This window comes from Cebidichthys violaceus, unplaced genomic scaffold (genome assembly GCF_023349555.1).
Source record: "Cebidichthys violaceus isolate CVI_PGR_0920_01 unplaced genomic scaffold, fCebVio1.0.p SCAF_101, whole genome shotgun sequence".
Lineage (NCBI taxonomy): Eukaryota > Metazoa > Chordata > Actinopteri > Perciformes > Stichaeidae > Cebidichthys > Cebidichthys violaceus.
This window is the reverse complement of record NW_027176265.1, coordinates 473,402-501,241: the sequence shown is the minus strand read 5'-3', so window position 1 is coordinate 501,241 and position 27,840 is coordinate 473,402. Positions and strand designations below refer to the sequence as shown.

The following is a 27,840-nucleotide window of genomic DNA, read 5'->3' as shown; positions in this document are numbered from 1 at the left end:
CCCTGGAGCAAAGCACTTGAAGGCCAGACCTGCTCACTCATGACGAGCTCCGACTATCTGCTCAGCATAATTTCAGGCAAAACCTGTTATCCACATGCAAACCAAAGAGCGACCTCAGTACCATGGCAAACACAACAAAACAAAAAACAAGACTGAAAGCTGTTTAACTTACAGAATGATTGACAGCTCTTCTAAAACAGGTCTGTCCTTCAAATCAGTTGACAAGCAAACAAAATCATTATCTCATTTATCAACTTTTTAAACATTACAATTCAGTTCATATATATATATATATATATATATATATATATATATATATATATATATATATATATATATATATATATATATATATATATATATATATATATATATATTAAAATCCTGTTGCATCTATATAACTCCATAAGTAAAATATTGGTATTTACATATTCTACTTTGAAGTAATCTTTGATTGGAAGCCAGGTTGTTTTGGCACTTTCTTCTTTTCAGTTAGCAGCCTTCTTGTGATAAATACTGGCTAAGACAGTAATCACTCCTCCAGTTTGGCAAAAAGTGTAGACGTGTGTATATCTGTGCATGCTTGAGTGTGCATGCTTGAGTGTGTGTGTGTGTGTGTGTGTGTTAAATGTGTTTAAACTGTTGCATAAACATGCCACCATGTCCACACTCATTAATCATAGATGTGTTCTCTGTAAAAGTTAAGCCTCTCACTGCCGCATTAAAACAGATGCTTCAGCTTTCAGTGTAACCTGTTCACTGTGCGTGTGTGTGTGTATGTGTGTGTGTGTGTGTGTGTGTGTGTGTGTGTGTGTGTGTGTGTGTGTGCGCACAGCTGTCATCCTCAAAAAGGAAATTTATTTTTCTTCTTTTTATATCTGTCAACACCTATATATTAAAATTCACAAAATTGGTTCGGACAAACATTGTCAGTGTTTTGTTTTTTTCTCTCGACTAGAAGCCCAGAAACATCAACTGAATGTTACATAACACGATAGCTTGCAAAATCAATTTAGCAGGAAAGTTGCGTTGTAAATGTGATGGTGATTACATAACTAATGAGACGCAAGTTGCACCAGAAAAAAACTGTCGAACTAAAATTCTTGGTGTCTAAATGCATCTTATTCAGTGTATGTGTGGCTGCTTTAATGATCGTAGTACTAGGATTTTAGGTATTTGAAGCAAAAATAACAAACACAAATCTATGCTTAAAAGTCAGGTGACCAAAAACTCTGAGATCCTGTTAAATCTTCTCTGTCTATCGGCAGACTATTTTCACAAAAAATCCTTTAAAAACAGCAGGTTGTGCTTCCAGAAAAGGGTTATAATGAAGACACTAAAAAGGGATTCAAACAGGGATCTTTCCAGCAACAGAGGCCAGAGGGCCATGTGTGCTGCAGCATGGATGTAGAGGAAGCTGATGGAATGAGGATCTTCCATCTGCGGAGCTGTTTCTGTGGCTCTGACACAGTAGAGATCCCACAGTATCCTGTATATCACCATTGTTGAGGCTGATCGCTCACAACAGATGTGGTGGAGGAAATAGGATGTGACGATATAACACTGGAATAAATCATTATGTGTTCTTCCACAGACGGAGACAGACTTTGGATGGTGAAGGTTTCCTCTAAAATTGAGGGGGTGGGGTGAAGACAATTTGCATCAGATTCCTTAAAACGTCACTCTAACGCATCAAAAAAAGATGTGAACGAAGAGAAAACCTTATTCTAACAGTGTAATGTCTCCTAATAAAGAATAAAAAATATTATACAAAATCATATAGAATTAATGGATTTAGTTTGTTTATGATACACACAACACAAAAATGTGAAAACTCTGCCCTAAAACCTAAACATTGAAACACAAAAGCTAAGTACCTCACATTTATGCTATATTTTTTATTTATTTTATCTTAGATTATATTTTGAGATTTGTTGATAATCAGACTGAACTGCCATTTTCTCACATTGGGTTCATGTTAGTCACTAAATTGGCTCCTAAGTTAGTAGTTTCCTGACGTTCTGCCATTTCTATAAAAATGTGGCAAATTATTGCTGAAAAAGAAGTGAGCACGGCAGCCTGAGGTATTGTTGACACACACTTAAAAAATTAAATCTAACCAGAAACATTACAGATTAATAGTGTGTAAAAAGTAAAAAGAATCTATGATTATCTTCCTTTTAAACCACTGCTACCTGAAGCCACAGAGGAATTGGGGATGTTAATTATTATTCAGAGCACATGCGACCCTCCTGTGGTAAATTAACACCTGACCCAAAACCAGACAGTGAGAGTGAGAGAGAGAGAGAGACCATGATGTGAGGCAGAGACCGTACCAAGTAAAGATAATCAGATGAGCATGGGTCAAAATATGAAAGTTATTTGCTCCGTTAAATAATAGAACGAGGTCCCTCACACTGACCTGAGCTACCAGTGGGTGTGTGAGTGCAGTATGTGAGCCCTGCAGCCAGGCCTCTCTATACCACCATTGTACTCTGCTGTGAAGCAAGGAAATCCATTTAGACCTATGAGGAGTGAACCGTGTGTGTGTGTGTGTGTGTGTGTGTGTGTGTGTGTGTGTGTGTGTGTATATCGTGGCCTGCGTGGATGCTTATACAGAACAGCACTGTCTTTTGTCCGCTCCCTGTCACTGTAATTTTATGCGCAGGCATACGTGAAGCAGCGTGTATGGCAGCCGCAGCATTGTGTTCACATGTGTTGTCTTCTGAGGGCGTATTGTGAAGGAGCTATCAATGGCAACTGTGTGCGTCTCGAGGCAGGCTGTCTGGATAAGTGACACAAACAAAAAAACACCGGGTCTGGATGGATGGATGGATGGATGGATGGATGGATGGATGGATGGATGGATGGATGTATGTATGTATGTATGTATGTATGTATGTACAGTTGTGGTCAAAAGTTTACATACACTTGTAAAGAACATAATGTCATGGCTCTCTTGAGTTTCCAGTTATTTCTACAACTCTGATTTTTCTCTGATAGAGTGATTGGAACAGATACTTCTTTGTCACAAAAAACATTCATGAAGTTTGGTTCTTTCATGACTTTATTATGGGTTAACAGAAAAAGTGCCCAAATCTGCTGGGTCAAAAATATACATACAGCAACATGAATTAGCAATTTTGGTGACTTAGAAAGTTGTGTCAATGAAATGAGCTTCATAGCATGGCCTCTTAACTTCTTGTGAGTGATTATGAGTGACTACAGCTGGTGACTTCTCTGAGGCCATTTAAATAGGGCTCATTGGATACAAACGCCCACAAACGCTACAATGGGAAAGTCAAAGGAGCTCAGCATGGATCTGAAAAAGCAAATCATTGACTTGAACAAGTCAGGAAAGTCACTTGGAGCCATTTCAAAGCAGCTGCAGGTCCCAAGAGCAACAGTGCAAACAATTGTTTGTAAGTATAAAGTGCATGGCACTGTTTTGTCACTGCCACGATCAGGAAGAAAACGCAAGCTATCACCTGCTGCTGAGAGAAAATTGGTCAGGAGGGTGAAGAGTCAACCGAGAACCACCAAAAAGCAGATCTGCCAAGAATTAGAAGCTGCTGGAACACAGGTGTCAGTGTCCACAGTCAAGCGTGTTTTGCATCTCCATGGACTGAGAGGCTGCCGTGCAAGAAGGAAGCCCTTGCTCCAAAAGCGGCACCTTAAGGCTCGACTGAAGTTTGCTGCTGATCACATGGACAAAGATAAGACCTTCTGGAGGAAAGTTCTGTGGTCAGACGAAACAAAAATTGAGCTGTTTGGCCACAATGCCCAGCAATATGTTTGGAGGAGAAAAGGTGAGGCCTTTAACCCCAAGAACACCATGCCTACCGTCAAGCACGGTGGTGGTAGTATTATGCTGTGGGGCTGTTTTGCTGCCAATGGAACTGGTGCTTTACAGAGAGTAAATGGGATAATGAAGAAGGAGGATTACCTTCAAATTCTTCAAGATAACCTAAAATCATCAGCCCGAAGGTTGGGTCTTGGGCGCAGTTGGGTGTTCCAACAGGACAATGACCCCAAACGCACATCAAAAGTGGTAATGGAATGGCTAAATCAGGCTAGAATTAGGGTTTTAGACTGGCCTTCCCAAAGTCCTGACTTAAATCCCATTGAGAACATGTGGACAATGCTGAAGAAACAAGTCCATGTCAGAAAGCCATCAAATTTAACTGAACTGCACCAATTCTGTCAAGAGGAGTGGTCAAAGATTCAACGAGAAGCTTGCCAGAAGCTTGTGGATGGCTACCAAAAGCGCCTAATTGAAGTGAAAATGGCCAAGGGACATGTAACCAAATATTAGCACTGCTGTATGTATATTTTTGACCCAGCAGATTTGATCACTTTTTCTGTTAACCCATAATAAAGTCATGAAAGAACCAAACTTCATGAATGTTTTTTGTGACAAAGAAGTATCTGTTCCAATCACTCTATCAGAGAAAAATCAGAGTTGTAGAAATAACGTGGAAACTCAAGAGAGCCATGACATTATGTTCTTTACAAGTGTATGTAAACTTTTGACCACAACTGTATGTATGTATGTATGTATGTATGTATGTATGTGTATGTGTGTGTGTGTGTGTGTGTGTGTGTGTGAGTTTTTTAAGAAAGGAAAGTGAGCTGGGGGGGGGGACAAGAGCAACAACGCTGAGTCATCGTTGATGTGTCGCTCAAGCGCTCATTGGCGTAGTCGTGTCGTTAAATAGCACCGGGAACTAGCTAAAAGGTCAATAATCAGTTAATCAAAGAAAAGGGTGAAAGATAATACTAATAACGGGGGGGGGGGGGTAATATGACCTTAATATCATGATATTATATCCAGCTGTGATTGTAAAACTCATTTCAGCCAGATGTTTAACTTCGTTTTCATCTTTCCTCTAATATTCCGACCTGTTGGTGACTGATTGAACTTTTTACAACTTGCAATTGCGCGATGTGCCGCTCTGATTAGTATGGACACAGCAAACATAAAAATATAACTCTTAATCAATCATCGTCAACTGAACTGAATCAAATGGATCCGGACACTCATCGTCTTGTGGTCAGTGTAATTATTGGATGGCTGCGTATCAGCCCATGAGGCCTTTGTTGTGTGATGAAAAAGACAACAGTCAATTATTTTGATCTTTCGTCGAAACGACTTGCAAAGTGAACAGTTAAAATATGGTGTGCAGATTTAAATAGGTTGGTTCTGAATGCAGTTTTGAAGAAAGGGGAAGTAATGGAAACACTACTGTATTAACCTGAATGTGGTACGTGCATGTAGTGTCATTTGCATCATGTTACGCCTCAACGTGTTAGTCTGCCAGTTTGTTGGAAATCAAATCATGCAAATAAGAAACTACTGTAACTACTTGACACAAGCCAAATGTTTGCCAGATGTGGCTAATTTGAGAAACAGAAAATTTCTCCTGTAACCAAACATCTTGAGGTCGAGCTTTAATTCCTAAGATCTACTTAGCGGGTACAATACTGAAATGTAGGCTGTACGTTCTGACAGAAGGTCTGCTCCCCTGCTGCTGGTTTTTACAGTAAACGTTAAAAGCCATTTTGGCTGAAGGTTGTCTAGATGCCAGTGTGTGGTCTGTGTCCTGTCTGCCTGGGATCTGCAGAGGAATTCAACCTCTGCTGCTGGTTCACCCTTGTGTTAACATGGGCAAAGATAAGGACATTCAATGCATTCCTGAGACTGAGGAGAGGGGGAGAAAAAACACAGACAGAGAGGCATAAAAAAGGAGAGGGAGAAAGGGAATATAAGATGTGAAAAAAAGGAAGAATGCAAGTGTGTGGCTATAAACACACTAACAGAAGCTAACGTTAAGAAGGCCTCACCACCTCTTCTACCATCTGCAGACAATTGTGCCGAGCTGTAGCGCAGATATCCAAGTCAATTTAACAGCCTTCACCAAACCACTTAATTGCCATTATCCCTGACCACACATATCCTGCTGTTCTCCCTCTGCACACACCCAACTCAATTATGATGGTGTTGTGGGGAAAAAATGACAAAATATCTCAATACAAATTGTATTTTAATTTTATTTTACCAAAGAAAGTTGACAAATCAGCATAATGCTTCTGAGTACTTTTTTGTTGACGTGTTTACGTAGCTGCTGGCCTGCACAGCTACAGTGGAAATACACTGGAAAAAGTATCGGCTAAGTGCCTTTCTCAAGGGCATCTCGACATCTTGTCGTCATGTGACGGCATTACTTGGCTCCAGAAACTTCTAGCTCTGTTCTCTCTCTTCCTGCCTTCCAAACAACACATTATGTCTCCTTTTCTGTAGCATCGGGCCTTGGTTTGAAAACAAACAGGAAAGCATAATGACCATCTGATGCTAGTTTTCTCACTGTGGCACCCTGTGGTGTTTTGACTTGGCCTGCAGCACACACACTGTAGGTTTTATTCATGATGTCGAGCAATTATGGATTTTTAAAAAGGCAGTGTGGACTCTATTTAATTGGCTGTTGTTTTTGGAGCCCTGCGAATGAAGTTGACAAGCTCCAGAAGCTTTTTGTCAGGCAGTTAAAAGCACAGCGTTAGATACAGTAAAAGACCCTAATAGGCATACAAGTAATACGGACTGTGGTATCATTTTTATGGATAATGATGACGCATTAATACTGCGTCATTAATAAACTATCTAAAATACCTGGAAATGTCATGTCATGGTGTTTTTGTGGTGGTACTTTAAAGCAGTTGGTTGCTAATAATCTTATATTTTCAATTGTATTGCCGTTACTTGTGTTATTGGTCTTAAAGGGGGGGGGGGGGGGGGGGGGGGGGGGCAACGTCCCAATAAAACGATTTGGGAAACCCTGCACTGGAAAACTATTTTTACCCGATTTTCTACTGAAGTTCCATTTGCCCATACGAACCTGCTGAACTCTGATTCTGCATTACACTGAGGCCTTACAGAGTCTACGGGCCCGTCGGCGAGGCGAGAAGGTTGCAGCTGTTTGGCGGCCAACTGTGTCTTTGTGTCGAGCAGCTTCCTGTGAACGCGTGGGACTGAATGAATGTGAAGGAAGGTGTTGCTGAGAAAAACAAACAAAACAATAAACTGGGAAAACATGGGGGAAAAAAAAGAGCACTTCAAAGTAGCTTTGCACTACAGGTCACTGAACTATTAATATATGTGTGTGTGTGTGTGTGTGTGTGTGTGTGTGTGTGTGTGTGTGTGTACGTACAGTATGTATGTGCGTGAGACCCGATTCATGTTGGTCACAGCTGACTGGAGGTGTGTAAGCGGTGCCACCTGGAGCGGCCTCACTCACTGGTGCTGGACTTAACCGTTTGGATCCCAAAAAGGGTGGTGAGATGAGTATATTCTGTTCATTATAAAAACATTTCACACACGAGACGAGATAAATAAAATGTTCTTGACATCTACCAAGAGATATGATTAAAAATGGCTGCCTATGAGGGTAAATATGGCTGCACACATATCTGTCTTTCCACTCCTACACTAGCATCTGAAAAACACTGGTGGTATGAACACAGTGTGCTGATAGCATCACTAATTATTGCTGCATCACCACTTTGTGTGTGTGATCTCTCTCTCTCTCTCTCTCTCTCTCTCTCTCTCTCTCTCTCTCTCTCTCTCTCTCTCTCTCTCTCTCTCTCTCTCTCTCTCTCAGTAGAAATGACCTGCATGGAGCCTGTTGCAGTCTCTGGTCTGCATTTGCATAGAGCAGACTTGACCTAAGCTTTGTGTAAATGAGTGTGAGCAGCACAGCACACCTTTCTCACGCATTATTAAAGCCGATGTTTTAAGTATATCATGAGTGTTTTCGAACTGTCACCATGTGTTGGTCTCTATAACAGCCTGGTCGGCTCCAATGTTAACCCCCCAATTCATCTTTTTTTCCCCCCTTTGTCTTCCTTCCTCTCCACCTGAAAATGTTCCCCCATCATGTTTTTCTTTCTTCTTCTCCTCTCCAGACTCGTCCGGAAGTCAATTTTATGTATACAGCCCCAAAATACACCTCCTGAGACTCCAGGGGAGAAAATTACAATACATGAGGAACGCTTGATTTGCATTAAAAGAAAGGCTGTTTTTAAGTACACCTCCATTGGTTCACATTTCCCTAAACTGTATCAGATGCAGCTAGGCCCTGCTCTGCTCCTCTGCAGTTTGGACAGCAGCTCCCAATCAGGTCCTCATTTCCTCCTCTCTCTTCCTCCTTTAACTTTCTCCCTCTGTCTCCGATGCTCCTCCTATCTTCTCATTCATCCTCATGTCTCCTCACGTTCCTCTCCTCTCCCCTCACCCATTCTCTCTTCCTATTCACAACCTTTCCCCTCCCACCCTTTTTGCCTCCTCTTGCCACCCTTCCTCTTTTATTTCTTCTCCCCTCCTACCTCCTCTCTAAATTTAACCACCTACTTCTCACCTCTCTTTGCCCTCATTACCCTTGTTATATTACCCCGGCTGCCAACTTCTCCTCAATTCTGCCCGGCCCCCTTCTCTGATATTTCTCCCGCCTTTACTCTCTCCCTTCCCCACTTTCTCATCCATGCCGCCCTCCCCCTTTTTCTCTCCGTAGTGTTTGAGAGGAATGCTGCACAGGGCAGAGCTGGGTTTTAGTTTCAAGGTCCAGACGGCTGATTAGATAACGAGTTCAATAAAACTGCAAACTGCAGGGAGAGGCCATGTATACTGATAACACCGCACAGTGCAACTGTGTGTGAGGGAGACTGTATTTGTTTTAAATGTGTCGCGTATAAACTACAATACATTTCAACAATGCTTCCTGCCCCAATTTGTTGTTTTTCTTTAATAATTTTTGCGTGTGTTAGATTTAAATGTACTGAAATGCTTTATGTTGATTTGTTTTCATGTGTGGTGTAAATTGCTTCTGATGTTCAAAAAAAAAAAAAAAAATTGACCAAAGGTGAGGAAACGTTGTGTTTGGAGAAATGTACAAGAACAATTTGATCAACAATTTGATCTGAACTTTAAAGTAGTTGTGCCCATTGTTCGTATTTGCGTGTATTTGCCCTCTAAGCCAAAGGGAGCAGGCTGAGCTGTTTGTTGCCACAACAAGTTGCAACAGACTTAACAACAGCTCAGAAAACCAACAGCCACATGAGACACGGCTACTGCCCTCTCTCTCTCACACACTCAAGCTAGTCATACACCCAGTCAGCCGTAGTCATACCCTGTCATAAGACTGAGTGAGTGTGTGCAGGAAGCTAGATCATTGTTTGAATAAAGACTGAGGCCTCTGTGTGTGTGTGTGTGTGTGTGTGTGTGTGTGTGTGTGTGTGTGTGTGTGTGTGTGTGTGTGTGTAGATAGCTCAAGGGGCTGTGAGGTCACTGCAGCACAATAAAATGCACTTACTGTAAGGCAGAGGTAGGAAACAAAAAGGTAAGCAGGGAAATTACCAGCCACCAGAACAGATAATGACTAACTTGGGCTGCAGCTAGTAAAAGCAAACTCTCACGAGACGATTTTAGACTTACTTGGAAGCTGACTGGACAGATTATATTGTTACAGAGAAAATAAGGCCCTTATGACCGCTCCCAATTCATCGAGAACTTTTCAGACTTGTTTAGTTTAGCAGCCTGGCATGGCCACACCTCAAGATAAGCTGGTGGGACTTTAACCTGCTTCTTTCTGCTATTTCTTTTATTCTTTACTCGATCCCAGCCAGGACATTTAAATTGGATGGATTAGCTGTCAATCAATGGCACTTTGCAACCCGTCGTTGACACGGATTACGTCCCACATGCCGCAGATTTTGCTTCCCGCAGTCTATTGCCACTCAAAATGGGGGTAAACTTGAATTTGTGCTGAACAGAAAATTACAATAATTATTTACACCAAAAACTGGTGTAAAATAGTGACCTTAGCCTTTATTTCCCCACCTTGATCTAATCCACCGCATCTTCAACTCTGACATTTGTTTACGTTATTGTATTCCAGCTTTTAATTGGCAATTTATGACACATGTTATGAAAACATGTTGTTTATATATCACACAATATAAACAACATTTTTTGATAAGGACACCTTATTATGATTATTCTCTATTAATAATTGTGGTCAAGTACTCTCTGTCAGACATATATGCATTGTCTGGTGATATTGGCCTGGCCTACTTATGGGTCAAACTGGAGTCTGTATAGTGAACACTTTTGGGAAATGTTTTTGAATGAGAGAATTGTTTCGAGTGTGTTGCCTGATGTCTGCCCTGTCACGTGAAGTTCACAGCTTCCTGAAGGGACAAAAAGCATTTATACCAGCCTGAACGTTTAGTCTGAGCCGCCCTTTGCCAGACAAGGTTTGGACTGTGTCATAGCATGACCTGGTTCTCAGATGGGGAACTTTCCACCAGACAAACAGCCGTCACCTCCACCATCCACTGGGTGCTTTTGCACAGCACTCTGGTCACTACCAACTAAAAACAAAGCAGGGGGTGACCGATTCCTAAACGTATTAATGCTCCTTTACAGTGGCTGTAAATGATTTTTTGTTTTTAACAATGTATCATGACCATGTGAATGGGGTCACTTGTAGTGATTTGACCCTTAGCTAAGTCCCACCCTCGACACACAGACTGGCCAATCATCGCGTAGCATTAGCTAGCTCCAATCAGGATCAGACAGCTGTACAGCTCTGCTCTCAAGAACTTCTATCGGATTTTCTTAATTTTCAGGTTGGTTTTGCGGCTCGGAGCTAGTCCTGGTTTAAATGTTGTGTAATAGTGATACTCGTTACATTGAGAAGTTGGAAGGAGATATACCTTTCTAATACTTAATGTCCCTACATGAGCTAACATGAACAGAGTAAGTTAACAGATCAATAAATAGCGTTAGCACTTCTATGCTACACTAGCCACTGTATTTGTAGGCTTCAGCTTCTATCTTTATCTTTTGGACCCGTTTTCACTTTTAAACCTGCTATTACTATAACGTTTACAATAACTCCACAATGAACCTTTAGGGTGGTAATGTTAGCAAACCTAAGGAAGATATTGCTAGGTACCAGACTTTATTGAGGCACTTTGTTGACTTTATGACCCTTCTCTATCTCTATGTTCTCCTCTCTATGTTTTGGCATAGAGGGCAGCAGAGACTTAATGAGTGTAAATAAGAGAAAGAGAGGAAAGAGGGTGACAACGTGGTTCCACAGAGCTCGACTTATCTCTGTACATGTTACATAACGAGGACATTATGTCTCCATGTATATAGACCTGCAGTGTGTGCGTGTTATTGGATGGCAGTACTGGGACGAACAGACAGGCTGCAAAGAATCTCGCTAAGACATAAAGGAGGCACAGGAGGGAGAGGAGGGTGGAAAAGGGGATCGGGTTTCCTGTTCACTCCCCCCTCATCCCAGGAAGGTCAAAAAGGTCACCAGGGAGCCCTCCCCCCACTAAAAAAAAAAAATCACTGTAAAAAAAAAAACACTGTACAGGAAGTGCAAACCCCGTCTCTCTAGAGATGTATTTTATAAAAAGGAACAGCCATGGAGGAATGCTGTCTCTCTCTCTCACACAAAGAGCATTCGTGCCCATTAACACCCCTTCACATGATCCCAATTTACCACTCCCCATTTCAAACACTTTCTCTCGACATTCGACCTCCTCTCAGTCATGTCTTATCGCAACACACACACACACACACACACACACACACACACACACACACACACACACACATCTCTAACACACACTCTCTCAGGAGCTAACACTTGACGGAGGGTTAAGTGGGTGAGTGTCCGTTTTATTGCCCATTACGGCCATGGATCCATTAAAACTCTGTGCTGTTGCTCACTCGATGCTAATAGCTAAATGCTATAGAGGAGAGATGGACGGCAATGAAATAAAGCAGCGGGCATGTTGGGGGCGACACCCCTGCACCACACAGACGAGTGCGACGTCTCAGTCAAGATGGAATCTATTATTCCTTTGTTTCCCTGCAGCTTCTGGAGGGAACTGAGCCTGGCAGAGAGAGAGAGAGAGAGAGAGAGAGGAGAGAGAGAGAGAGAGAGAGAGAGAGGAATTCAAGGTAGACAGCGACAAACTGTGTGTGTGTGTGTGTGTGTGTGTGTGTGTGTGTGTGTGTGTGTGTGTGTGTGTGTGTGTGTGTGTGTGTGTGTGAGTGAGTGACAGAGAGGAGAGAGAAAGAGGGAAACAGTAAGAGGGAAAAGGTACCTAGAGGAGGAATGGAGTGAAAATGATAGCCAACGGCAAAGAAGGAGGCAGAGGAAGCTGTTTGTGCATTAGAGAGACAGAGAGAGAGAGAGAGAGATAACTGTAAATATATATATGTGTGTGTGTGTGTGTGTGTCCATGTGACGATGTGTGTAGATATGAGCAATCATTAAGCCAGAGAGTGAAGCCAGGCAGCACAGCCAGACCTCACAAACAGTGACAGAGTGTGTGTGTGTGTGTGTGTGTGTGTGTGTGTGTGTGTGTGTGTGTGTGTGTGTGTGTGTGTGTGTGTGTGTGTGTGTACATATATAAGGGAGACAGAGGGGAGAAAATCAGGGACAGGGAGTGAGGAAAAGAGAGGGGAAAATAAGAGATTGTAAAGGATATAAAGAAATATGAATAGGGAGAAGGACAGGAAGACACCCTCCTTTACACACAAACTTCAAACAGGGTCTAGTTACCAGCCTACTGTAAAACCCCAGTTTATTTTAATCATTATCAAAGGGTGTCTTTTTCAAGCTTGTTTTATTTATGAGAAATTTAAATCTAGGCAGTAAATACCTGGATTTATATTTAGAGCCATATCAACATTTTACTTAAATTTTGATATTAGAGATACTGACAAGAAATGTGGGGAGAGAGGGAGGAGGAGCTTTAAGGAAATACTCAATATGTGATTACATTAAAAATCAAGCTTTCTTTTTACCCTCTAAAGATGCAGATGTTTGGCTTTTTTTTTTTTCTTTCTTGATAGCAGACTACAACAACAGATCAACTTGGCCTAGATGTCCCAACTTACTTTGAGGTGCTGTTGAGGAATGCATTAAAGTGTTTCTGTACCTTTTATGACACAACTGATGGAACGAGTGATGCAAGGTTACACTGAAAAATGCCACCAGATCTCAGCAACAAGAAACTTCAACAAGTCAAAGCTGCTCCTCTGAGAGGTGCAGGAGGTTAAATGTCAAATCTGACATAGTTCAGAGAGACTGGTGTGTGTGTGTGTGTTGTGTGTCTGTGTGAAACACAGCTATGTGGAGCGGAGTCTGGTTACAATCCAGCAAAGCGAACACCTCACTGCCCCGTCCGTCAACATGTGTGTGTGTGTGTGTGTGTGTGTGTGTGTGTGTGTGTGTGTGTGTGTGTGTGTGTGTGTGATGCAGTAAGACCTTCTTAGGCTATAAGAGCAAGAGGGAAAGACCAACAGAGAGAGTGCCAAGAAAATAGATTGAAAAAGAGTGATTGATGGGAAATGTGAGAGTGAATGAATGGGGGAGCAACCAAGAAGGTACAGAGTGAAAAGGTAAGACTGAAAAGTATGAGAGAGAGACAGAGAGAGACAGACAGACAGACAGACAGACAGACAGAGAGAGAGAGAGAGTTGCCAAGAGGCTGCATGCTTTCCTCGCTTTCACCCCATTACTCATCCATGCTCTCACTCTCTAACCCCGGCTCTCTACTCTCTACCTCACTCTTTCCTATTCTCTCTTCTGTGTCTCTGAATCCATGAAAAGCTGGAGGTTTAAGATGCATTTCAAAACCAATCTACCACACCGTGTTTCTGCATGTGGACATTTTGAGTTTCTTTACTGTAAAAGTGAAGAAAAATAAAATAAAATGACCAAACAAAAAACTGGAAAACTTTGAGTCATACACCTGGCACAAATCATCCTTGGGAATCATCAGAGGGTGCTTTAATAATAATAAAACTCTGTAATTCACTTGCTGAGACCACAAATGTGAAGTTTTTAGGAGGAAAGGTAATGTCTTCACTACTGAAGTATGTCTGCAGGTCGTGAAAAAAGTAGAGACCTACAGTAAATGTCTTGAAATCTGTAAAAATAAATATTTGTGTGCTTTTTTTACTTTGTTGTCATCTCTAAATTTTAATTCCTTCTGGCGTTCACTTGCAGAGGCATTGAAGCTGGTGGAGCAAATTTAAATGAAAATTAACAATTGATGCGACATGTTTCCTTCAAAACTGCCACTGACCCAGTTCAACACCAAATCCTGGGTTAATTCATAGCCACTGTGCTGGACTTTGCATGAGTTAGTTAAGTTTTAACTAAGGGTTAGATGATTTGTTAGACTGCTTTTTCATGGCAGGTCAGAAATACAGATTCATTTTCCCTTTTCTCCTCGTCTCAATGTCTCTTCTCTGGTGTTGAACAAAGCGACGCTCCCAAAATACACAACTTATGATGCCTTCACCACCCTCTGTGCCCTGCACGTGGCCGGCCGCCTCACTTGACTAATAGAGATCAGCTCTCTCTCTCCGTCTTTCAGCAACTTAACTGACTTATTAACAGCCGCAAACCGAACTTTTTAACCCCACAAGTCCAGCAGAAAACAAAAGGCAGAGGAGTGAAACAGATGCTCTTGCAGGTTGTTGTGTTTAGGGGAACCAGAGCAGACGTGATCTTATACAAATGCAGTGTGAGGCAACACACAGTAGTGTACAGATACTGTTTGGCAGCTTGCTCTTATATACTTTCACTTCTAACAAGGAAGGGTCACAATCCAATGAACCAACAATGCTGCACAGAGCTTTAGTGAGACAGTCACTACCCTATTTAGCTATCAGAATAATAATGTTTGTCTTCGATATTGAAGTTAGAATAGTTATGTTTAGATGAAAAATCAAGATAGTCGGCATTGATTCAGGGTGTGACGTGGTTTCGTAAGGAAGGACTTACATCTCCGACAATAACTAGAGACGCACGTACACACACACACACACACACACACACACACACACACACACACACACACACACACACACACACTACCTTGATGTCAAAGTTGCAGTCGAAGCGCTTGATGAGGACGATGAAGGCGCCCGTCATGTTGTCCCTTGGAGGGGGCTCGATGGGCTCGCACGCATTTTCTGGCCGTGCCCCAATCAGGAAGCCCTGTGGGGATGACATCATCAGACATGACACATGAATGGCTTAAATACACGTTACGCTAGAAGTCAAACAAGCGTCAATCAAGAGTGATTTTCCAAAACAATATATCTATTATCTATAGAAAGCATTATATAGCCCCACAGTAGTACAATATATTTTTTCTGGGTTTCACACTGCTTTGTCAGATTGTCAGCTTAAAATGCAGATTTAGGGACCTGCTTAGTGAGCCTGTATACCTTAAAAGAGGCTAAAGACAACACAGTTACATCCCGGGATCCAGTGTGAGCTCCATGACCCAAAGTCTGGGCAGCGCCATCTTTGTTCAACCCTCCCGCTCCTTCCAAATTACCAACATCCATCAAAACAATCTTTAAAAAATGTTTTCATTAAAATGCTGAGACGCCGTCTGCTGCAGCCCCAGATGTAACACTGGCATATCAAAACAGAAATTGAACATGGTAATGCATGCATAATTAAGACATAACTTTCCACTGGAGTGAAGATTATCACTGGCACACAAAAACGATGAGTGTGTAAGCCGCATGTCTTTATATGTCCATAAAAACCTGTGTGTTTTTGCATGTTTCATGGAGTCTAAAAGCTATCAAGACAGCTGGTGTTCTCAGTTTGGACCTTGTATTTCCCATCTCTCCTTCTCTCTCTGCCGCTTCCTGTCTTCGTCCCATTTCCGACAACAGCTTTTGAAGTGAATGATGAGACGGCGATAGTAAGAAGAGAGAGAGAGGGTTAGACAGAGAGGCTGACAGAGTGATAAAGGGAAGGAGAACAAAGGCGGAAAACAGGAAAAAGACACAAATATGGAGGCAAATGCAATCAGAGACCCACTGAAATGCAGACAAAAAAGGCAGATGGAGAAAGACAAAAATAGAAAGGTGAAGACAAAAAGAGGCAGAGTGAGAAAAGAGAACATAAACAGAAAAGAGATGATGAAAGGAAAATACACAGGAAACGAGGAGGGAGGGGCCTGATGTGATATGCATTTCTAAACCTTTGCTGCTCTTATGCAAGTGTAACTCACACCACTGTGTGTGTGTGTGTGTGTGTGTGTGTGTGTGTGTGTGTGTGTGTGTGTGTGTGTGTGTGTGTGTGTGTGTGTGTGGTAAACAGGAAGTGTGGACTGCTGTGGGACTCTGGGACTCTGCCAGCCACGTTCAACTCTCTCTCTCTATCTTAAAGCCAACACACAAAAAAACAGCCCGTACATCAAGAAGAGTCAGCACTTTCTGGTTGGTGTCTGCTAGCAGCAAACTGATTCTGCGTGAGTGCATCCTCCCGGCTGCCACACCGACGACCCAAACAGCAGCTGAGCCACATATGGAAAATGGCCACAGTGACACATCACACATTTGTTGACAATTCCGAGCCAAGCCGCACGACAAAACAGACAAAGTTGCTGACTGAATGCACCGCCCCGGTTTTAGTCAAACATTAATGAGAGCTGACATACAAAAGGTCACATTCGGGGATCAGGGCGAGCAAACATGAGGGAATCACCCACCGCCGTCACCTCTGGGTGTCGCCTCCAGTGCAGCCCCGCCTTAGAGTTAAATGACATCACTGTGCCACTGCCTCACATTCCTTCTACCATATTTTGAAACCACTGCAAGGGCGCCCTCTGTTGGGTAGAAAAACATATTTAAAAATAAAAAAAAATGCAGTGAGGAGAGAGGGCAGCGGAAAAACAGGAAATAACTGAGGAAGGAGGGGAAATCCTGAAACCCTTGACTGAAAAGAGATGTAGATAAATTGCTGTCTGCGCAACTTTTAACACCACAAGACTGAAATACCACCTTAAACTGATTATATATTCCCACTGCTCTGTCAAGATTCCAAGCTAGGTGACATGGGGCTGTTTTGTGTGTGAGACAATATTTATATTTCAATCATAATGTAGTGCTGCCTTTACGGCAAATATGAGGTTCTGCTGTCTGCATAAGCCAGGATGAATTGTACGTATGTTCGAAAACATAATTTAGGCAAATTCTTGTCCATTGATTGTTGGGAAATAAAGACAGTGGAAAAAAGACAAACTGCCTCTCTGAGAAGACTTGCATTGTAATGATTCGAGACTAAATTGTCCATTATTAAGTCTAGAGGCAACAGTGTCAAAGTTTGGGAAAAAAACCCAAAGAGGACAAATTAGCCATTAAAAACGTGATGCTGAAATAGTGACGAATTGTTACATTTGCATAATTAAATAATGACGAGAGTCACTGAGGTGAAAAGGTAGAAATGTGACATTGAGGTGAAGAGCTTCCAATATTTGGCTGAAATTGGATGATTGTTTTAAGGTTTAGACTGGTTAGTAATGAAGTTCCTATCTGTCACCAGTTATTGTAGCTAGGGACACACTAATCAAACCATGTTTCTCTCCAGATACCAACTCACATACCACAACTTCAACAATACAAAACAATGTGTGAAATTAGTGCTCTTATTTTCCTAAAATTAAAACATGTATACCAGGTAACATGACACCATGGGATGCTGTGACACTTAAAACTGAATCTGCAACTCCGTACAACCAAATGAATGTACTGAATATTATAATGACAGTGACAAATAAAGTGTATTTCATGTGGATCGGTCATGCCATGGCAATAACTGATATTCTTTTCACATCTTTAGCCATTTTCAGATAAAGTGTAAATTTTACAAGTTACTCCAATGTTAACAAGTGGACTAAGCCTTCAGTGTAAAATCAAAGCTACAGCTGTTTTTTGTTTTCTTCTGGCTTCAATGTTAGGACAAGACTGAATTAGCTATCAGTTACAAAAAGCTTAATGTTTGAGAGGAACATGTGGAAATCAGAAAATCAAAACACTGAAGTAAGACGTCCATTGCTGCTTCTTTTCGGGTCTTAAAAGCTTGACTGCAACCGGACGTAATAATAATGATCCGGCGTAAGATTCCCTTCACCATATACATATATTGTTGTTTTCATTGAGAACTAGACATGAAACAGTCGCAATCAACAATCAAGAGAATCTCCTGTTTCACTAATACAATGCAAAGTGCTGACAGACCAAGAGGGATTTTCTGTTGTTGCAGAATCCAAGCAGGAAGAGGGAAAGAGGGGATTTCTCGGGTGGACTATTCCAAATTATTGCACAGTGACCACACGTAATCCCGTCACTAACAATCGGGCTTGTTTGCAGATTTGCTCTGGGTTCAGATAGGAAAAAAAACAGAGGAATTAATAACTCGCTCTAGCCTGACTGGGGCTTCCTGTAAGGAGATTAAAGCTTGTGTGACTCCACACTCACATTCATTGATGTTCAGCTGTTCAGACCCCCCCTCTCTGCAGTTTAAAAGGTGAAAATAATATGGGCTTGTTTCTGGGTCACATTCTAGACTGGCTGAGACAATGTGGGTTTGCCTGAAACTCGCTCAAAAGAACAAGAGAACGACAGAGTAAAGCTTCAAGTTCATCATTGTAAACGTACTGCGAGTCATCTGGACACTGACGGAAACTATCTGCTGTAAAACATCTATAATCAGTTCATTACCATACATTTTACCAGAAGCAGGCACAAGAGAAATGACTCATGCTGGAGCATTAGGTAAACTCATTAGTGCTTCATTTCCATGACAAACCATTGATGAAACGAAGAACAAAAACAACCCTCACATCTTCCTTTCAGAGTCAACATTTCACTGCATGCGTGTTTGACACAGACAACTGGCTTAATTATTATATAAACCAAAAAGGACGAACAATGTTTGTGATTACACATTTAGCCTCGAGCAAAACAGAGGTGGCTCTCAATGTGGAGTCCAGGGCACCTTCAGGCAGAAGTTTAATTTTCACCTTGCTTCTCCTCCCACAGTGTTGCCAACACATGCGTCAAAATACATCAAAACGTGCAGCCCGATTGGGAATCGTGTGCTATGACGTTTCTTAGAGATTCACCGAGCAGGTTTTCCAAAAATCGCAAAAAAAAAAAAAAAATGGAGAGAAATTTCCACATACACAAACATGGGATTTTACACAAGGCTCTGCATCTCCTTCTCCACAGTTCTTCTCCATGTGCTTCTTGGTCGGCCTCTTTTTCTTTTCCCTTCCGGTGTCCAATGTAAGGCTGTTCTTGTAATATCAGCAAGGTCTTTTCTCAACACATGTCCTACCCATCTCCATCTTCTTCTTCTTCTCATTAGGTTGGTCTCCATGCATTCTTGTTGGCATTTGTCATACAGTTCTTCATTTGAAATGGTGTTTGGCCAGAAAATGTGCCGTTTACCAGAATTGGTGAGGGATTTGGAATGTTCAGAGTCATCACTTCTGTTTTCTTTTTGCTGATCTTCAGGCCAATCTCCTGACCAAAATCACTCAGAAAATCAATCAGATTTTATAATGGGTGTGTATTGCGTGGAATGTTCAGACCTAGAGTGGTGACATCACTGCCAGAGTAGAGAGGAGCATGAGAAATATTCTGGAATTTTTCCAAACAACTTGCTCCTATTCCCATAGTTTTCACTCATCAACTATTTTAGGTCAAAATGTAGGAGATTTTGTGTTAGTCGTAGACATGGGTCTATGGAATCCAACGGACTTACACATTTGGTTCAGGGAGCCTGAAAGCGACATGAATTCCAACCAACTGCTCCCTTTGACTCAATGTTAATTCTGACTACAAATTTCTCAAAGAAAGCAGACGGTACCAGTTTTCTAACCTGCTCTCAAGCTAAAATTTTTGACACCACAAACATAAAAACCACATCAGCGCGTTCGGCAGTCTTATCTCTCAATCTGTTTTATCTCTTGATAATATCAATATGTTGTTGATTGGACTCATGGTTTTGGTATAAGGGGCAGGGGTTTGATAGGTAGTTTTGTTGAAAATCACTGTCTACTACTAACCTTTCTTAATTTGTCTGTAGAAACTATATAGTTGTATATATACTGTATACAACTTCATAGAAACTATGCGTTTCAATGAAGCAATAGCTGCTCTCAAGTTCAAGACTGTCCATCACAAATACAAGATTCAATTAAAGAGTATGAATGTAAAATGCAGAAATGAGAGAAGCGATATCTCAATTGAACCTCAATGATACTACTGATAATTTTGGCGTGTGTATATATATATATATATATTTTGCAACATTTTCAGGCAGTAGCAGCCACACTGTCAACATTAGTTTGTTACTTGTCACTTGAAATGAGTGAATACAGTGGCATACACACAGAGAAGACAGCCATTAACTCACAATCACACCTTCGGGCAATTCAGAGTCCTCAGTTCACCTAACCTGCATGTCTTCAAAATGAGGCAGAAAACCGGAGCAACGGGAGGAAACGCACTCAAGCACAGTGGAAACAAGCATAAATACTTGAAATGTATAATTATCCACTAATAGTTTGCAGCCTCCTCGTGTGCAATGTTTCCATATCTTGCTCAACGTGCAATACTCGAAGCAAGATGCGACATGGAAGGAGTGTTTCCTGCCACCTCTGTATACACCCACAGCCCACAACTTCAATCAAATGTAGCAAGATTTCAATTACAGGAAATAACTGTGGAGAGGTTAGTGCAAAAATTGGTATTTCCCAACTGATAAGAGGAAGTCCATTCTGCTGACTAATACACTGCCTGGCCAAAAAAAAAGTCGCCACCTGGATCATCATGCCTAGTGCCTACTGTACAAGCCTGTGGGGGCAGTGCTATGATCTGGGGTTGCTGCAGTTGGTCAGGTCTAGGTTCAGCAACAGTATGTGCTCAAAGAATGAGGTCAGCTGACTACCTGAATATACTGAATGACCAGGTTATTCCATCAATGGATTTTTTCTTCCCTGATGGCACGGGCATATTCCAAGATGACAATGCCAGGATTCATCGGGCTCAAATTGTGAAAGAGTGGTTCAGGGAGCATGAGACATCATTTTCACACATGGATTGGCCACCACAGAGTCCAGACCTTAACCCCATTGAGAATCTTTGGGATGTGCTGGAGAAGGCTTTGCGCAGCGGTCAGACTCTACCATCATCAATACAAGATCTTGGTGAGAAATTAATGCAACACTGGATGGAAATAAATCTTGCGACATTGCAGAAGCTTATCGAAACAATGCCACAGCGAATGCGTGCCGTAATCAAAGCTAAAGGCGGTCCAACGAAATATTAGAGTGTGTGACCTTTTTTTTTTGGTGGCGACTTTTTTTTTGGCCAGGCAGTGTATGTCAGCCATTCAGAAATATATTGAAGCAGTATTAGAAGTAAACGTGATTTCTGGACAGGCCCTCACATACACACTAGGCTTCAGTGGTACACAAAAAGAAATACATTTATATTTGTACATTCTATATTTTTCACTTTCACATAGTTTACAGGGTGCGCTTCAGAGAATTTTCCAGTTTTGCTGCTGCACAATCCAAAACACAAAGACTTTCCAAAGGAAACAGAAGCATTTCTTCTCAGACTACAGACCAGTCTATAATTGTGGATGTCTGAGTGGGCACGTGAATGGAATAAAAACAAAAAGCCTGTATCGAGAATTTGCTGTGAGAAGGGAACATGGTTATTTTAAGACTGGTATCGATTCTTTGCCAGGGTCACATCTGAACAAAAATTGACAGTTCTGAACCTTGTCTACACAGTTTGTAGCCAGATCCTCTGCAATGACTCCCTCTTATAACCTTCACATATTTTGTACTACCTTATACTTCTACACAACCTAATTTCAGATGGAAATGCTGCATGTTTACTCCTCTACACTTATGCAATGGAGTGTAGAGGAGTAGCTATTTTGTTTTTGAATCTTTAAATGTAAGGATGTAGCAACAACTTCATGCTTTAGAAATAAAATGTTCTCACCCCTAAATTTTAATTTCGGCATACAAGTTACTCATGTGTTGCATCAATACTTCAAGTTTGAGTGGGACATAGTGTCAAATCTAAGACACGGGGCGTTAAGTTTAATTTCAAACTGACAAGTTTTGTTTTGCTTAATTTTAACTCCACCTTGATCTCCAGATTCAAGCTACTCATATGTGCACCTCAGATATTAAACAAAGCATAACTGTTGCACACTGTAGGTGTACACAGGCTTGTAGAGGCCTGCTTTGAGACCGTAAACAGCCCCGGTTGTGTAAGAGGAAACAGGGAGGGCTCTGTTTGAAGCCTCGTTCCCTGTAGGGGAACGTCTGGAAGTAAACAGGCTTGTGCTGCCTTGTGATGCCACAGGTTTCTCCAGGCATCATACAACTGCAGCACCACAAGGCTGCAACATATTAAATGAGTTTGTTCAGGGAGAGATTTCGATAACCTTTTTTGTGATTATGAGACAGTGTGAGTTAACAGCATATACGCATGACATATTCCCAAATTACTGAGTTGGGAAATCACCAAATGTCGTGAGGCATTGCAGACTGCATGCCATTTGAATGAGTTGTTGCAAGGTGCTTCTCTTTCCTCATTGCGTATGAACTTGTGAAACAATTGCACAATTAGTAGGTGGGGACACAGTGCATGCATGTTAAAAGAGGTTAATTATGTATTCCTGTGAGTTCCTAAAACTCAAAGGATCTACAGGGGTCAATTTTTATTCCAACAGCAGTTACAAAAAGGTGCAGGTATATTAAAAACGAGGTTGCGGTGGGGAGAAGAAAAGTGAATGAACCTTTGTTCTATAGATATCTAAACGGCATCAGACAAAGAGTGGCTGCACTGACAATTATTTGCAGATATCTGCAGTGTATGCATGGTGAAAAGTTGGATTTTTCCACTTTTTCTGTGAATTTGTGACAGTAGCCATTAAGTATCATCACTGTTTGACAAACACGGCGAATTCTTCCACTTGTCCAGTACGGAAGATGGGAAGTTCTTCTCCACTCCTTCTCAACCTGTGATAATATGGATGATAATGCAGCGCATACACTTCCATTACGATCCTGCTGAGTGCAGCTGTAAATCACAGCTGAAAGTCTGTCTCTGCACCAAGCTCCCTTTAGACAGACACAGATATGGGCCGGGCAGAGGAGGGTACTTTAAAATGGATTGAGCGGAGCCCTCCGGGACTAGAGGCCATGTCTGCATATCTGCATGGCACACGGCCTCACTGCACCGGCCAGACAGCAGCGGGGAAAAATAAGACGCAGAGATTAGATGAGAATTTAAAACAGAGAGTGGGTGACACAGACACGTCATTTCTCGGCTTTCGTAACACCAAATCTTACATAATGTGCTCAAACACACACAGCGGGCAACATGACAGTGTGCCATAATCCCTGCCGTTTGCCGGGTGACACTTCATTCACAATAGCCTACCTATGGGGAGGCCCATATCCACAAACATGGATACGTATACATGTAATACACTAGGGATGGGACTAAATTAAACCAATCTCTTACATTAATCAATTAATTCTTTAAAGCTCAGCTAACCTGTTGAAGTGTTAACTGGTCAGTCTCAATAAAAATGCTTATTCTAAAATTCGAAAACTGTAAAATTCCAATATTAGATTTTTTAAAACAGAGGTGGCATTTCCATTGCGGTAACTTCCCATGACTTTCTTTTTAAATAAGACAGTTGCAAACAGGAAATAGAAACACTTTATGGGTGTGTTCAAACTTCCTGTTGTGAGACCAATGCTACCAATCATCTCAACCAGAGGCTTGATTCCTAAAATATACCACAGGATCACAACAGACAATGCCAAAATTATGCTGTGGGACTGCCACGATGGTATAATGATGCTGAACATATCATCAATGAATTCAGATAAGTGGCAGTAATTTCAAGTGTGCAAACATACTGTACTTAACCTGCACGTAAACACAAAACAGGGCATCGGCTTGCTTCTGTGCCCTAAAAAGCCTTTGAACAACAACAACTGGGCTCTTGACTGTGGGAAGCGCCACAATGGTGAGTTTAGAAAGCAGACATGAATCATCCCTTCTGTTTGTGAGCTTTGTGGATCAAGCAGTATGCGTGTTGCTGGGTGGGGGGGGTTGCATACAGAAACCTCACAACAACACACATTGATCACAATCCTCGACACAGAGCACTAATATTTGGGAACAGTTTCATTTTAATGCTATTAAACTTTGATAAAGCTTCATTAAAGTCCAACCAGAGTGTACTATAGTGTAATACTTTCTGCAGTGTGTGGGCTCCTCTCTCATGTTGACGTGTAGCTGGCTGCTGCTACACATACATTGACATTTGTATTGACTTGAAATCTATTTTTGGAAGTTTTCCAAAATTGACCCTGATTTCTGCCGCTTTCTAATGCAAACTAGAAAGGTGCACTCACTGCTAATGCTAACCATAAAAATAATGTTATTTTGCTCACTGCCTGGTACAAATACGATCTTTTCATTATGCCAAAAATACATCTTTCTTTTTTATGTTTTCATGGTTAAACATTAATTCAGTGGAGCAGAGCTGTAAAGTGGAAACATGCTGAAATAAAAATCAGATCAGGGATCATAAACACCTTGGAATGACTCATCTTTGTCACACAAACAAAACACCTCTGACCCTTCTGGACTCACCTTCAGTCCATCGCTGGGTAGACGATAGCCAAACCGTGCAGGCAGATCATCAAAGTTCTCTGTTTTGTTGTCAAATGAGTACTGAAAGACAGAAAAAAAAAAAGGTTGAATCATTTTGTATTCAAGTTATAATATTATGAAATCACATTGTTATTGTTAATCTGGATGGGAGGTGTGTTCAACTGTATTACACGGCCATATCATTGTTATAGTCCCTACATGCAAGTAGAACTACTCACAGCAGCGATGTCGGCCTCCACGGGCAGCAGGTTGAGGAAGGCGAAGAGCTGAACGGTGAAGATGGTGTAGATCTGTGTGGCCGACAGCATTAGCATTCCCAGGGACAGCAGCATCTTGGCATCACGTTACAACCCCCAGCTGCTGTGCCACTCATAAACATACACAACCATAAACACACTCACACAGACAAATGACCACGCACACTGGCCTGCAGCGGAACCGCTACACACTGTCTGCTGTTGTCACACCTAGAAAAGACACAAATATTATGTTAATATACACGTAAAGCCTTAACTTACATACGCTGATGAAATAGTGTTGAAGTTTCATGATTTGAATACACAAATTTAAATTGTATGCAGGTGTGACGTTGTTTGGGTGTCTGTCATTGTTGGCATGTCAAGAGAAAAGTCCATATTTGGCTCGTAATTTTGTCAAACAGATTCACTTTGGTGTGGTTGACTGTTTAATGCTATTTTCAGGTGTTTGAATCTTGCTTAATGCTGCGCCAGTGTAGTACGCCCTTTTGGGGCTTAATGTGTAATATTATTTATTAGTAGTTCATCTTGCAGAACAAGTGCTTCTCACTTGTCCTACTTTTTCAATTCCAAGACCCTGCAAAGGCAATGTACACTCTTTGGAGACTACAGACAATCATAGAAAAGCACTGAGCAGTTTGCCACAATTGTCCCTTAAGAAAAGATTTCATTAACCTAGAGTGGCTTGGGGTCAGGACTATCTTGCTCCTGCAGGGCTTCCTGTTTGCATCTGTTATGTTTCTCAACTGGCCAATCGTCTCATTTAGACTGAAGTGAGCGTCGGGCCTAACATTGCAGCATAAGAGGTACGAGTTCACAAAGTGGAGGGCAGCATGTGATCAGATCTGGAGAAACCAACAGCTAGGCTTTAGACTACTAAGCTGAGTTATCATGCTGCGAAGGCAAGCAGTATTTGAGGATTATATGGTGTGTATGGTGTACATTTGGAAGAAAACAAGGATGTTTCCTAATTAAATGAATACACCATGGATGTGAAATGTCACCATTTGTCTAGTTTATACAATGTATTGTAGCTGTAAAGCTTTGAACAGATTAAATTACAATTTTGAAAGAACATAACAGAAGTTATCAGATGGGAACGCCAGCTTTAGTAGCACCTGTCCTCCTTTATTAAACTAAACGCTACACGGTGTCTAAGCATCTGGAATCACTAAGTTCTTTTTTTGAAGCAGGTGAATCATTGTGAGGTACCCAGTAGGATCCTGTCACCTCAAACTGAATAAGTCGTTTTTAAAATATCTTTTAGAAATCCCAATTTACCCATTCAAAAACGAATTGTCAAATGAAAATACATTTACTGTTGTATAATAGATCAACAAATAGTGAAGTCAAATGTGAACAGATTTCTTTAAGATCACCAATAAATGACAACATCGTCCCAATATTCATGCTACCTGTGAGAATAACAAAAGGTAAAACATTTAACTCTTAATCATTCAAGAACCATAGAGACAAAAGTTATTGAGGAACTGTAATGTAACAGGAATGTTTAATTGTGTCCTATATAAACGTCATTACATCGCCCAACCCTAATGTTTATTTGCAGTAAATGTCAGTGTCATACAACATATCATAAACACGTTATACAATTACTTGCATGGGGTTACTTAGGTTCATTTTCGACTAAAACAGTAGCTAACATCTGTCTTCTTAAATGATCAAATAACAGAGAACCAAAGGGGAAGTGAAAGCCCTCATCACACTGAACAGATGATGACTAAACATCAAGTGACAGCAATCACATTTTATCGACACAATGAGGTTATAATTAGACGGCTACATTCACAAAGCCAGTGTGAAAAGGATAAAATAGTTAATGGCAAAACCAGCTGCCCAAATAGTTAACAATCGTCGGACATTAACGTTTAACTTTCAAACCTTAAACCTCAGTGGCTAAATGTTGGATTACGGTTTCCACACCAAACTGTTTTAACAAGTATAGCCACTCGCATTAAAGTCATGCATTCACAGAAAGCTGCAGTTCTTCAGAGTATAGTTATAAACCTAAATAAACCAATCCATCTGGTGTGGACAACCTTTAGCGAGCTGCAAAAACAGAGCGTCCTGTACCCCCGCGTTAGCATGATGCTAATACAGGTAGCTAGTCGGTTTGTCGTGGGTGTTTACCTTGATTTTTGCCTGGAGGTTTATCTTATCCAGGGATTTAGCTGCTGGCGGGGACATCGCTCTCCTTCGCTGCGCGTCGTGTCAAGGAACATTTACAACAGCGAATATTGTGGATAGACTTCATCCTGTTTGAACGATGGGTCGGAGAATGTGAACATAAACGCTACAGTTTTAATCCCCTCGGCTAGCTTCTTCAACTTCCGCCACATACATTCATCTTCTGATTGGACGAACCGTTTGTCAATCATTTGACTCCGGAAGTGACTCTAGACGTAAACATATCCACGTGACGGCACACAAAAATATTTGCTGCCTTTTACAGTTACATGAACGGACTAAACGGAGCAGCACGTCTATATTTAAAGCTTTATTACAACTGCATCAGGCAGTACAAGATTAATAGTGTTTATGTAGAAACTGTGTATTTTATCTGGAAAAAAGTATATATTCTGTTTCGTCAGCACAAATTGGTGTCATCCTCCACCTATACAAAAAAAATCTTGAAAACAGATAACACTTTTAAATCTCTAGCACCCTCTATAGTAAACGGAGCACATCTTCTTTTTAGGGTATCTGTTGCGTATGATCAGTGTTGATAAATGGTTGCAATCAAGAGGTGGAAAATAACAGTTTATTTATTGTGAGTGCTATTACAACTGTGGGGTTCTTTGTAAAATAAAGCTTAACTATAATCTGATGAATTTTTACAAGTTCTCAAAATTACAGTATATGGATATCTACATTTATATATCTAGATTTCATTTGTGTTCTAATTTGTGCATTAAAAAACAGAAAGCATTATAACTC

General features: G+C 41.2%; 1 protein-coding gene across 1 annotated transcript in view; it reads right to left on the bottom strand.

Moving 5' to 3' along the window:
* Positions 1-27,230, bottom strand: part of rnf13 (ring finger protein 13) — a 37,000-nt gene extending 9,770 nt beyond the window's left edge. The window contains exons 1-4 of the mRNA XM_068729339.1: positions 27,034-27,230; positions 24,847-25,095; positions 24,608-24,688; positions 14,970-15,092 (exon numbers count right to left, since the gene is read on the bottom strand). Coding sequence (XP_068585440.1) covers positions 14,970-15,092; positions 24,608-24,688; positions 24,847-24,960 — 318 coding nt within the window. The 5' untranslated portion in view covers positions 24,961-25,095; positions 27,034-27,230. The remainder of the gene's footprint in view (positions 1-14,969; positions 15,093-24,607; positions 24,689-24,846; positions 25,096-27,033) is intronic.
* Between the last annotated feature and the right edge of the window lie 610 nt (positions 27,231-27,840).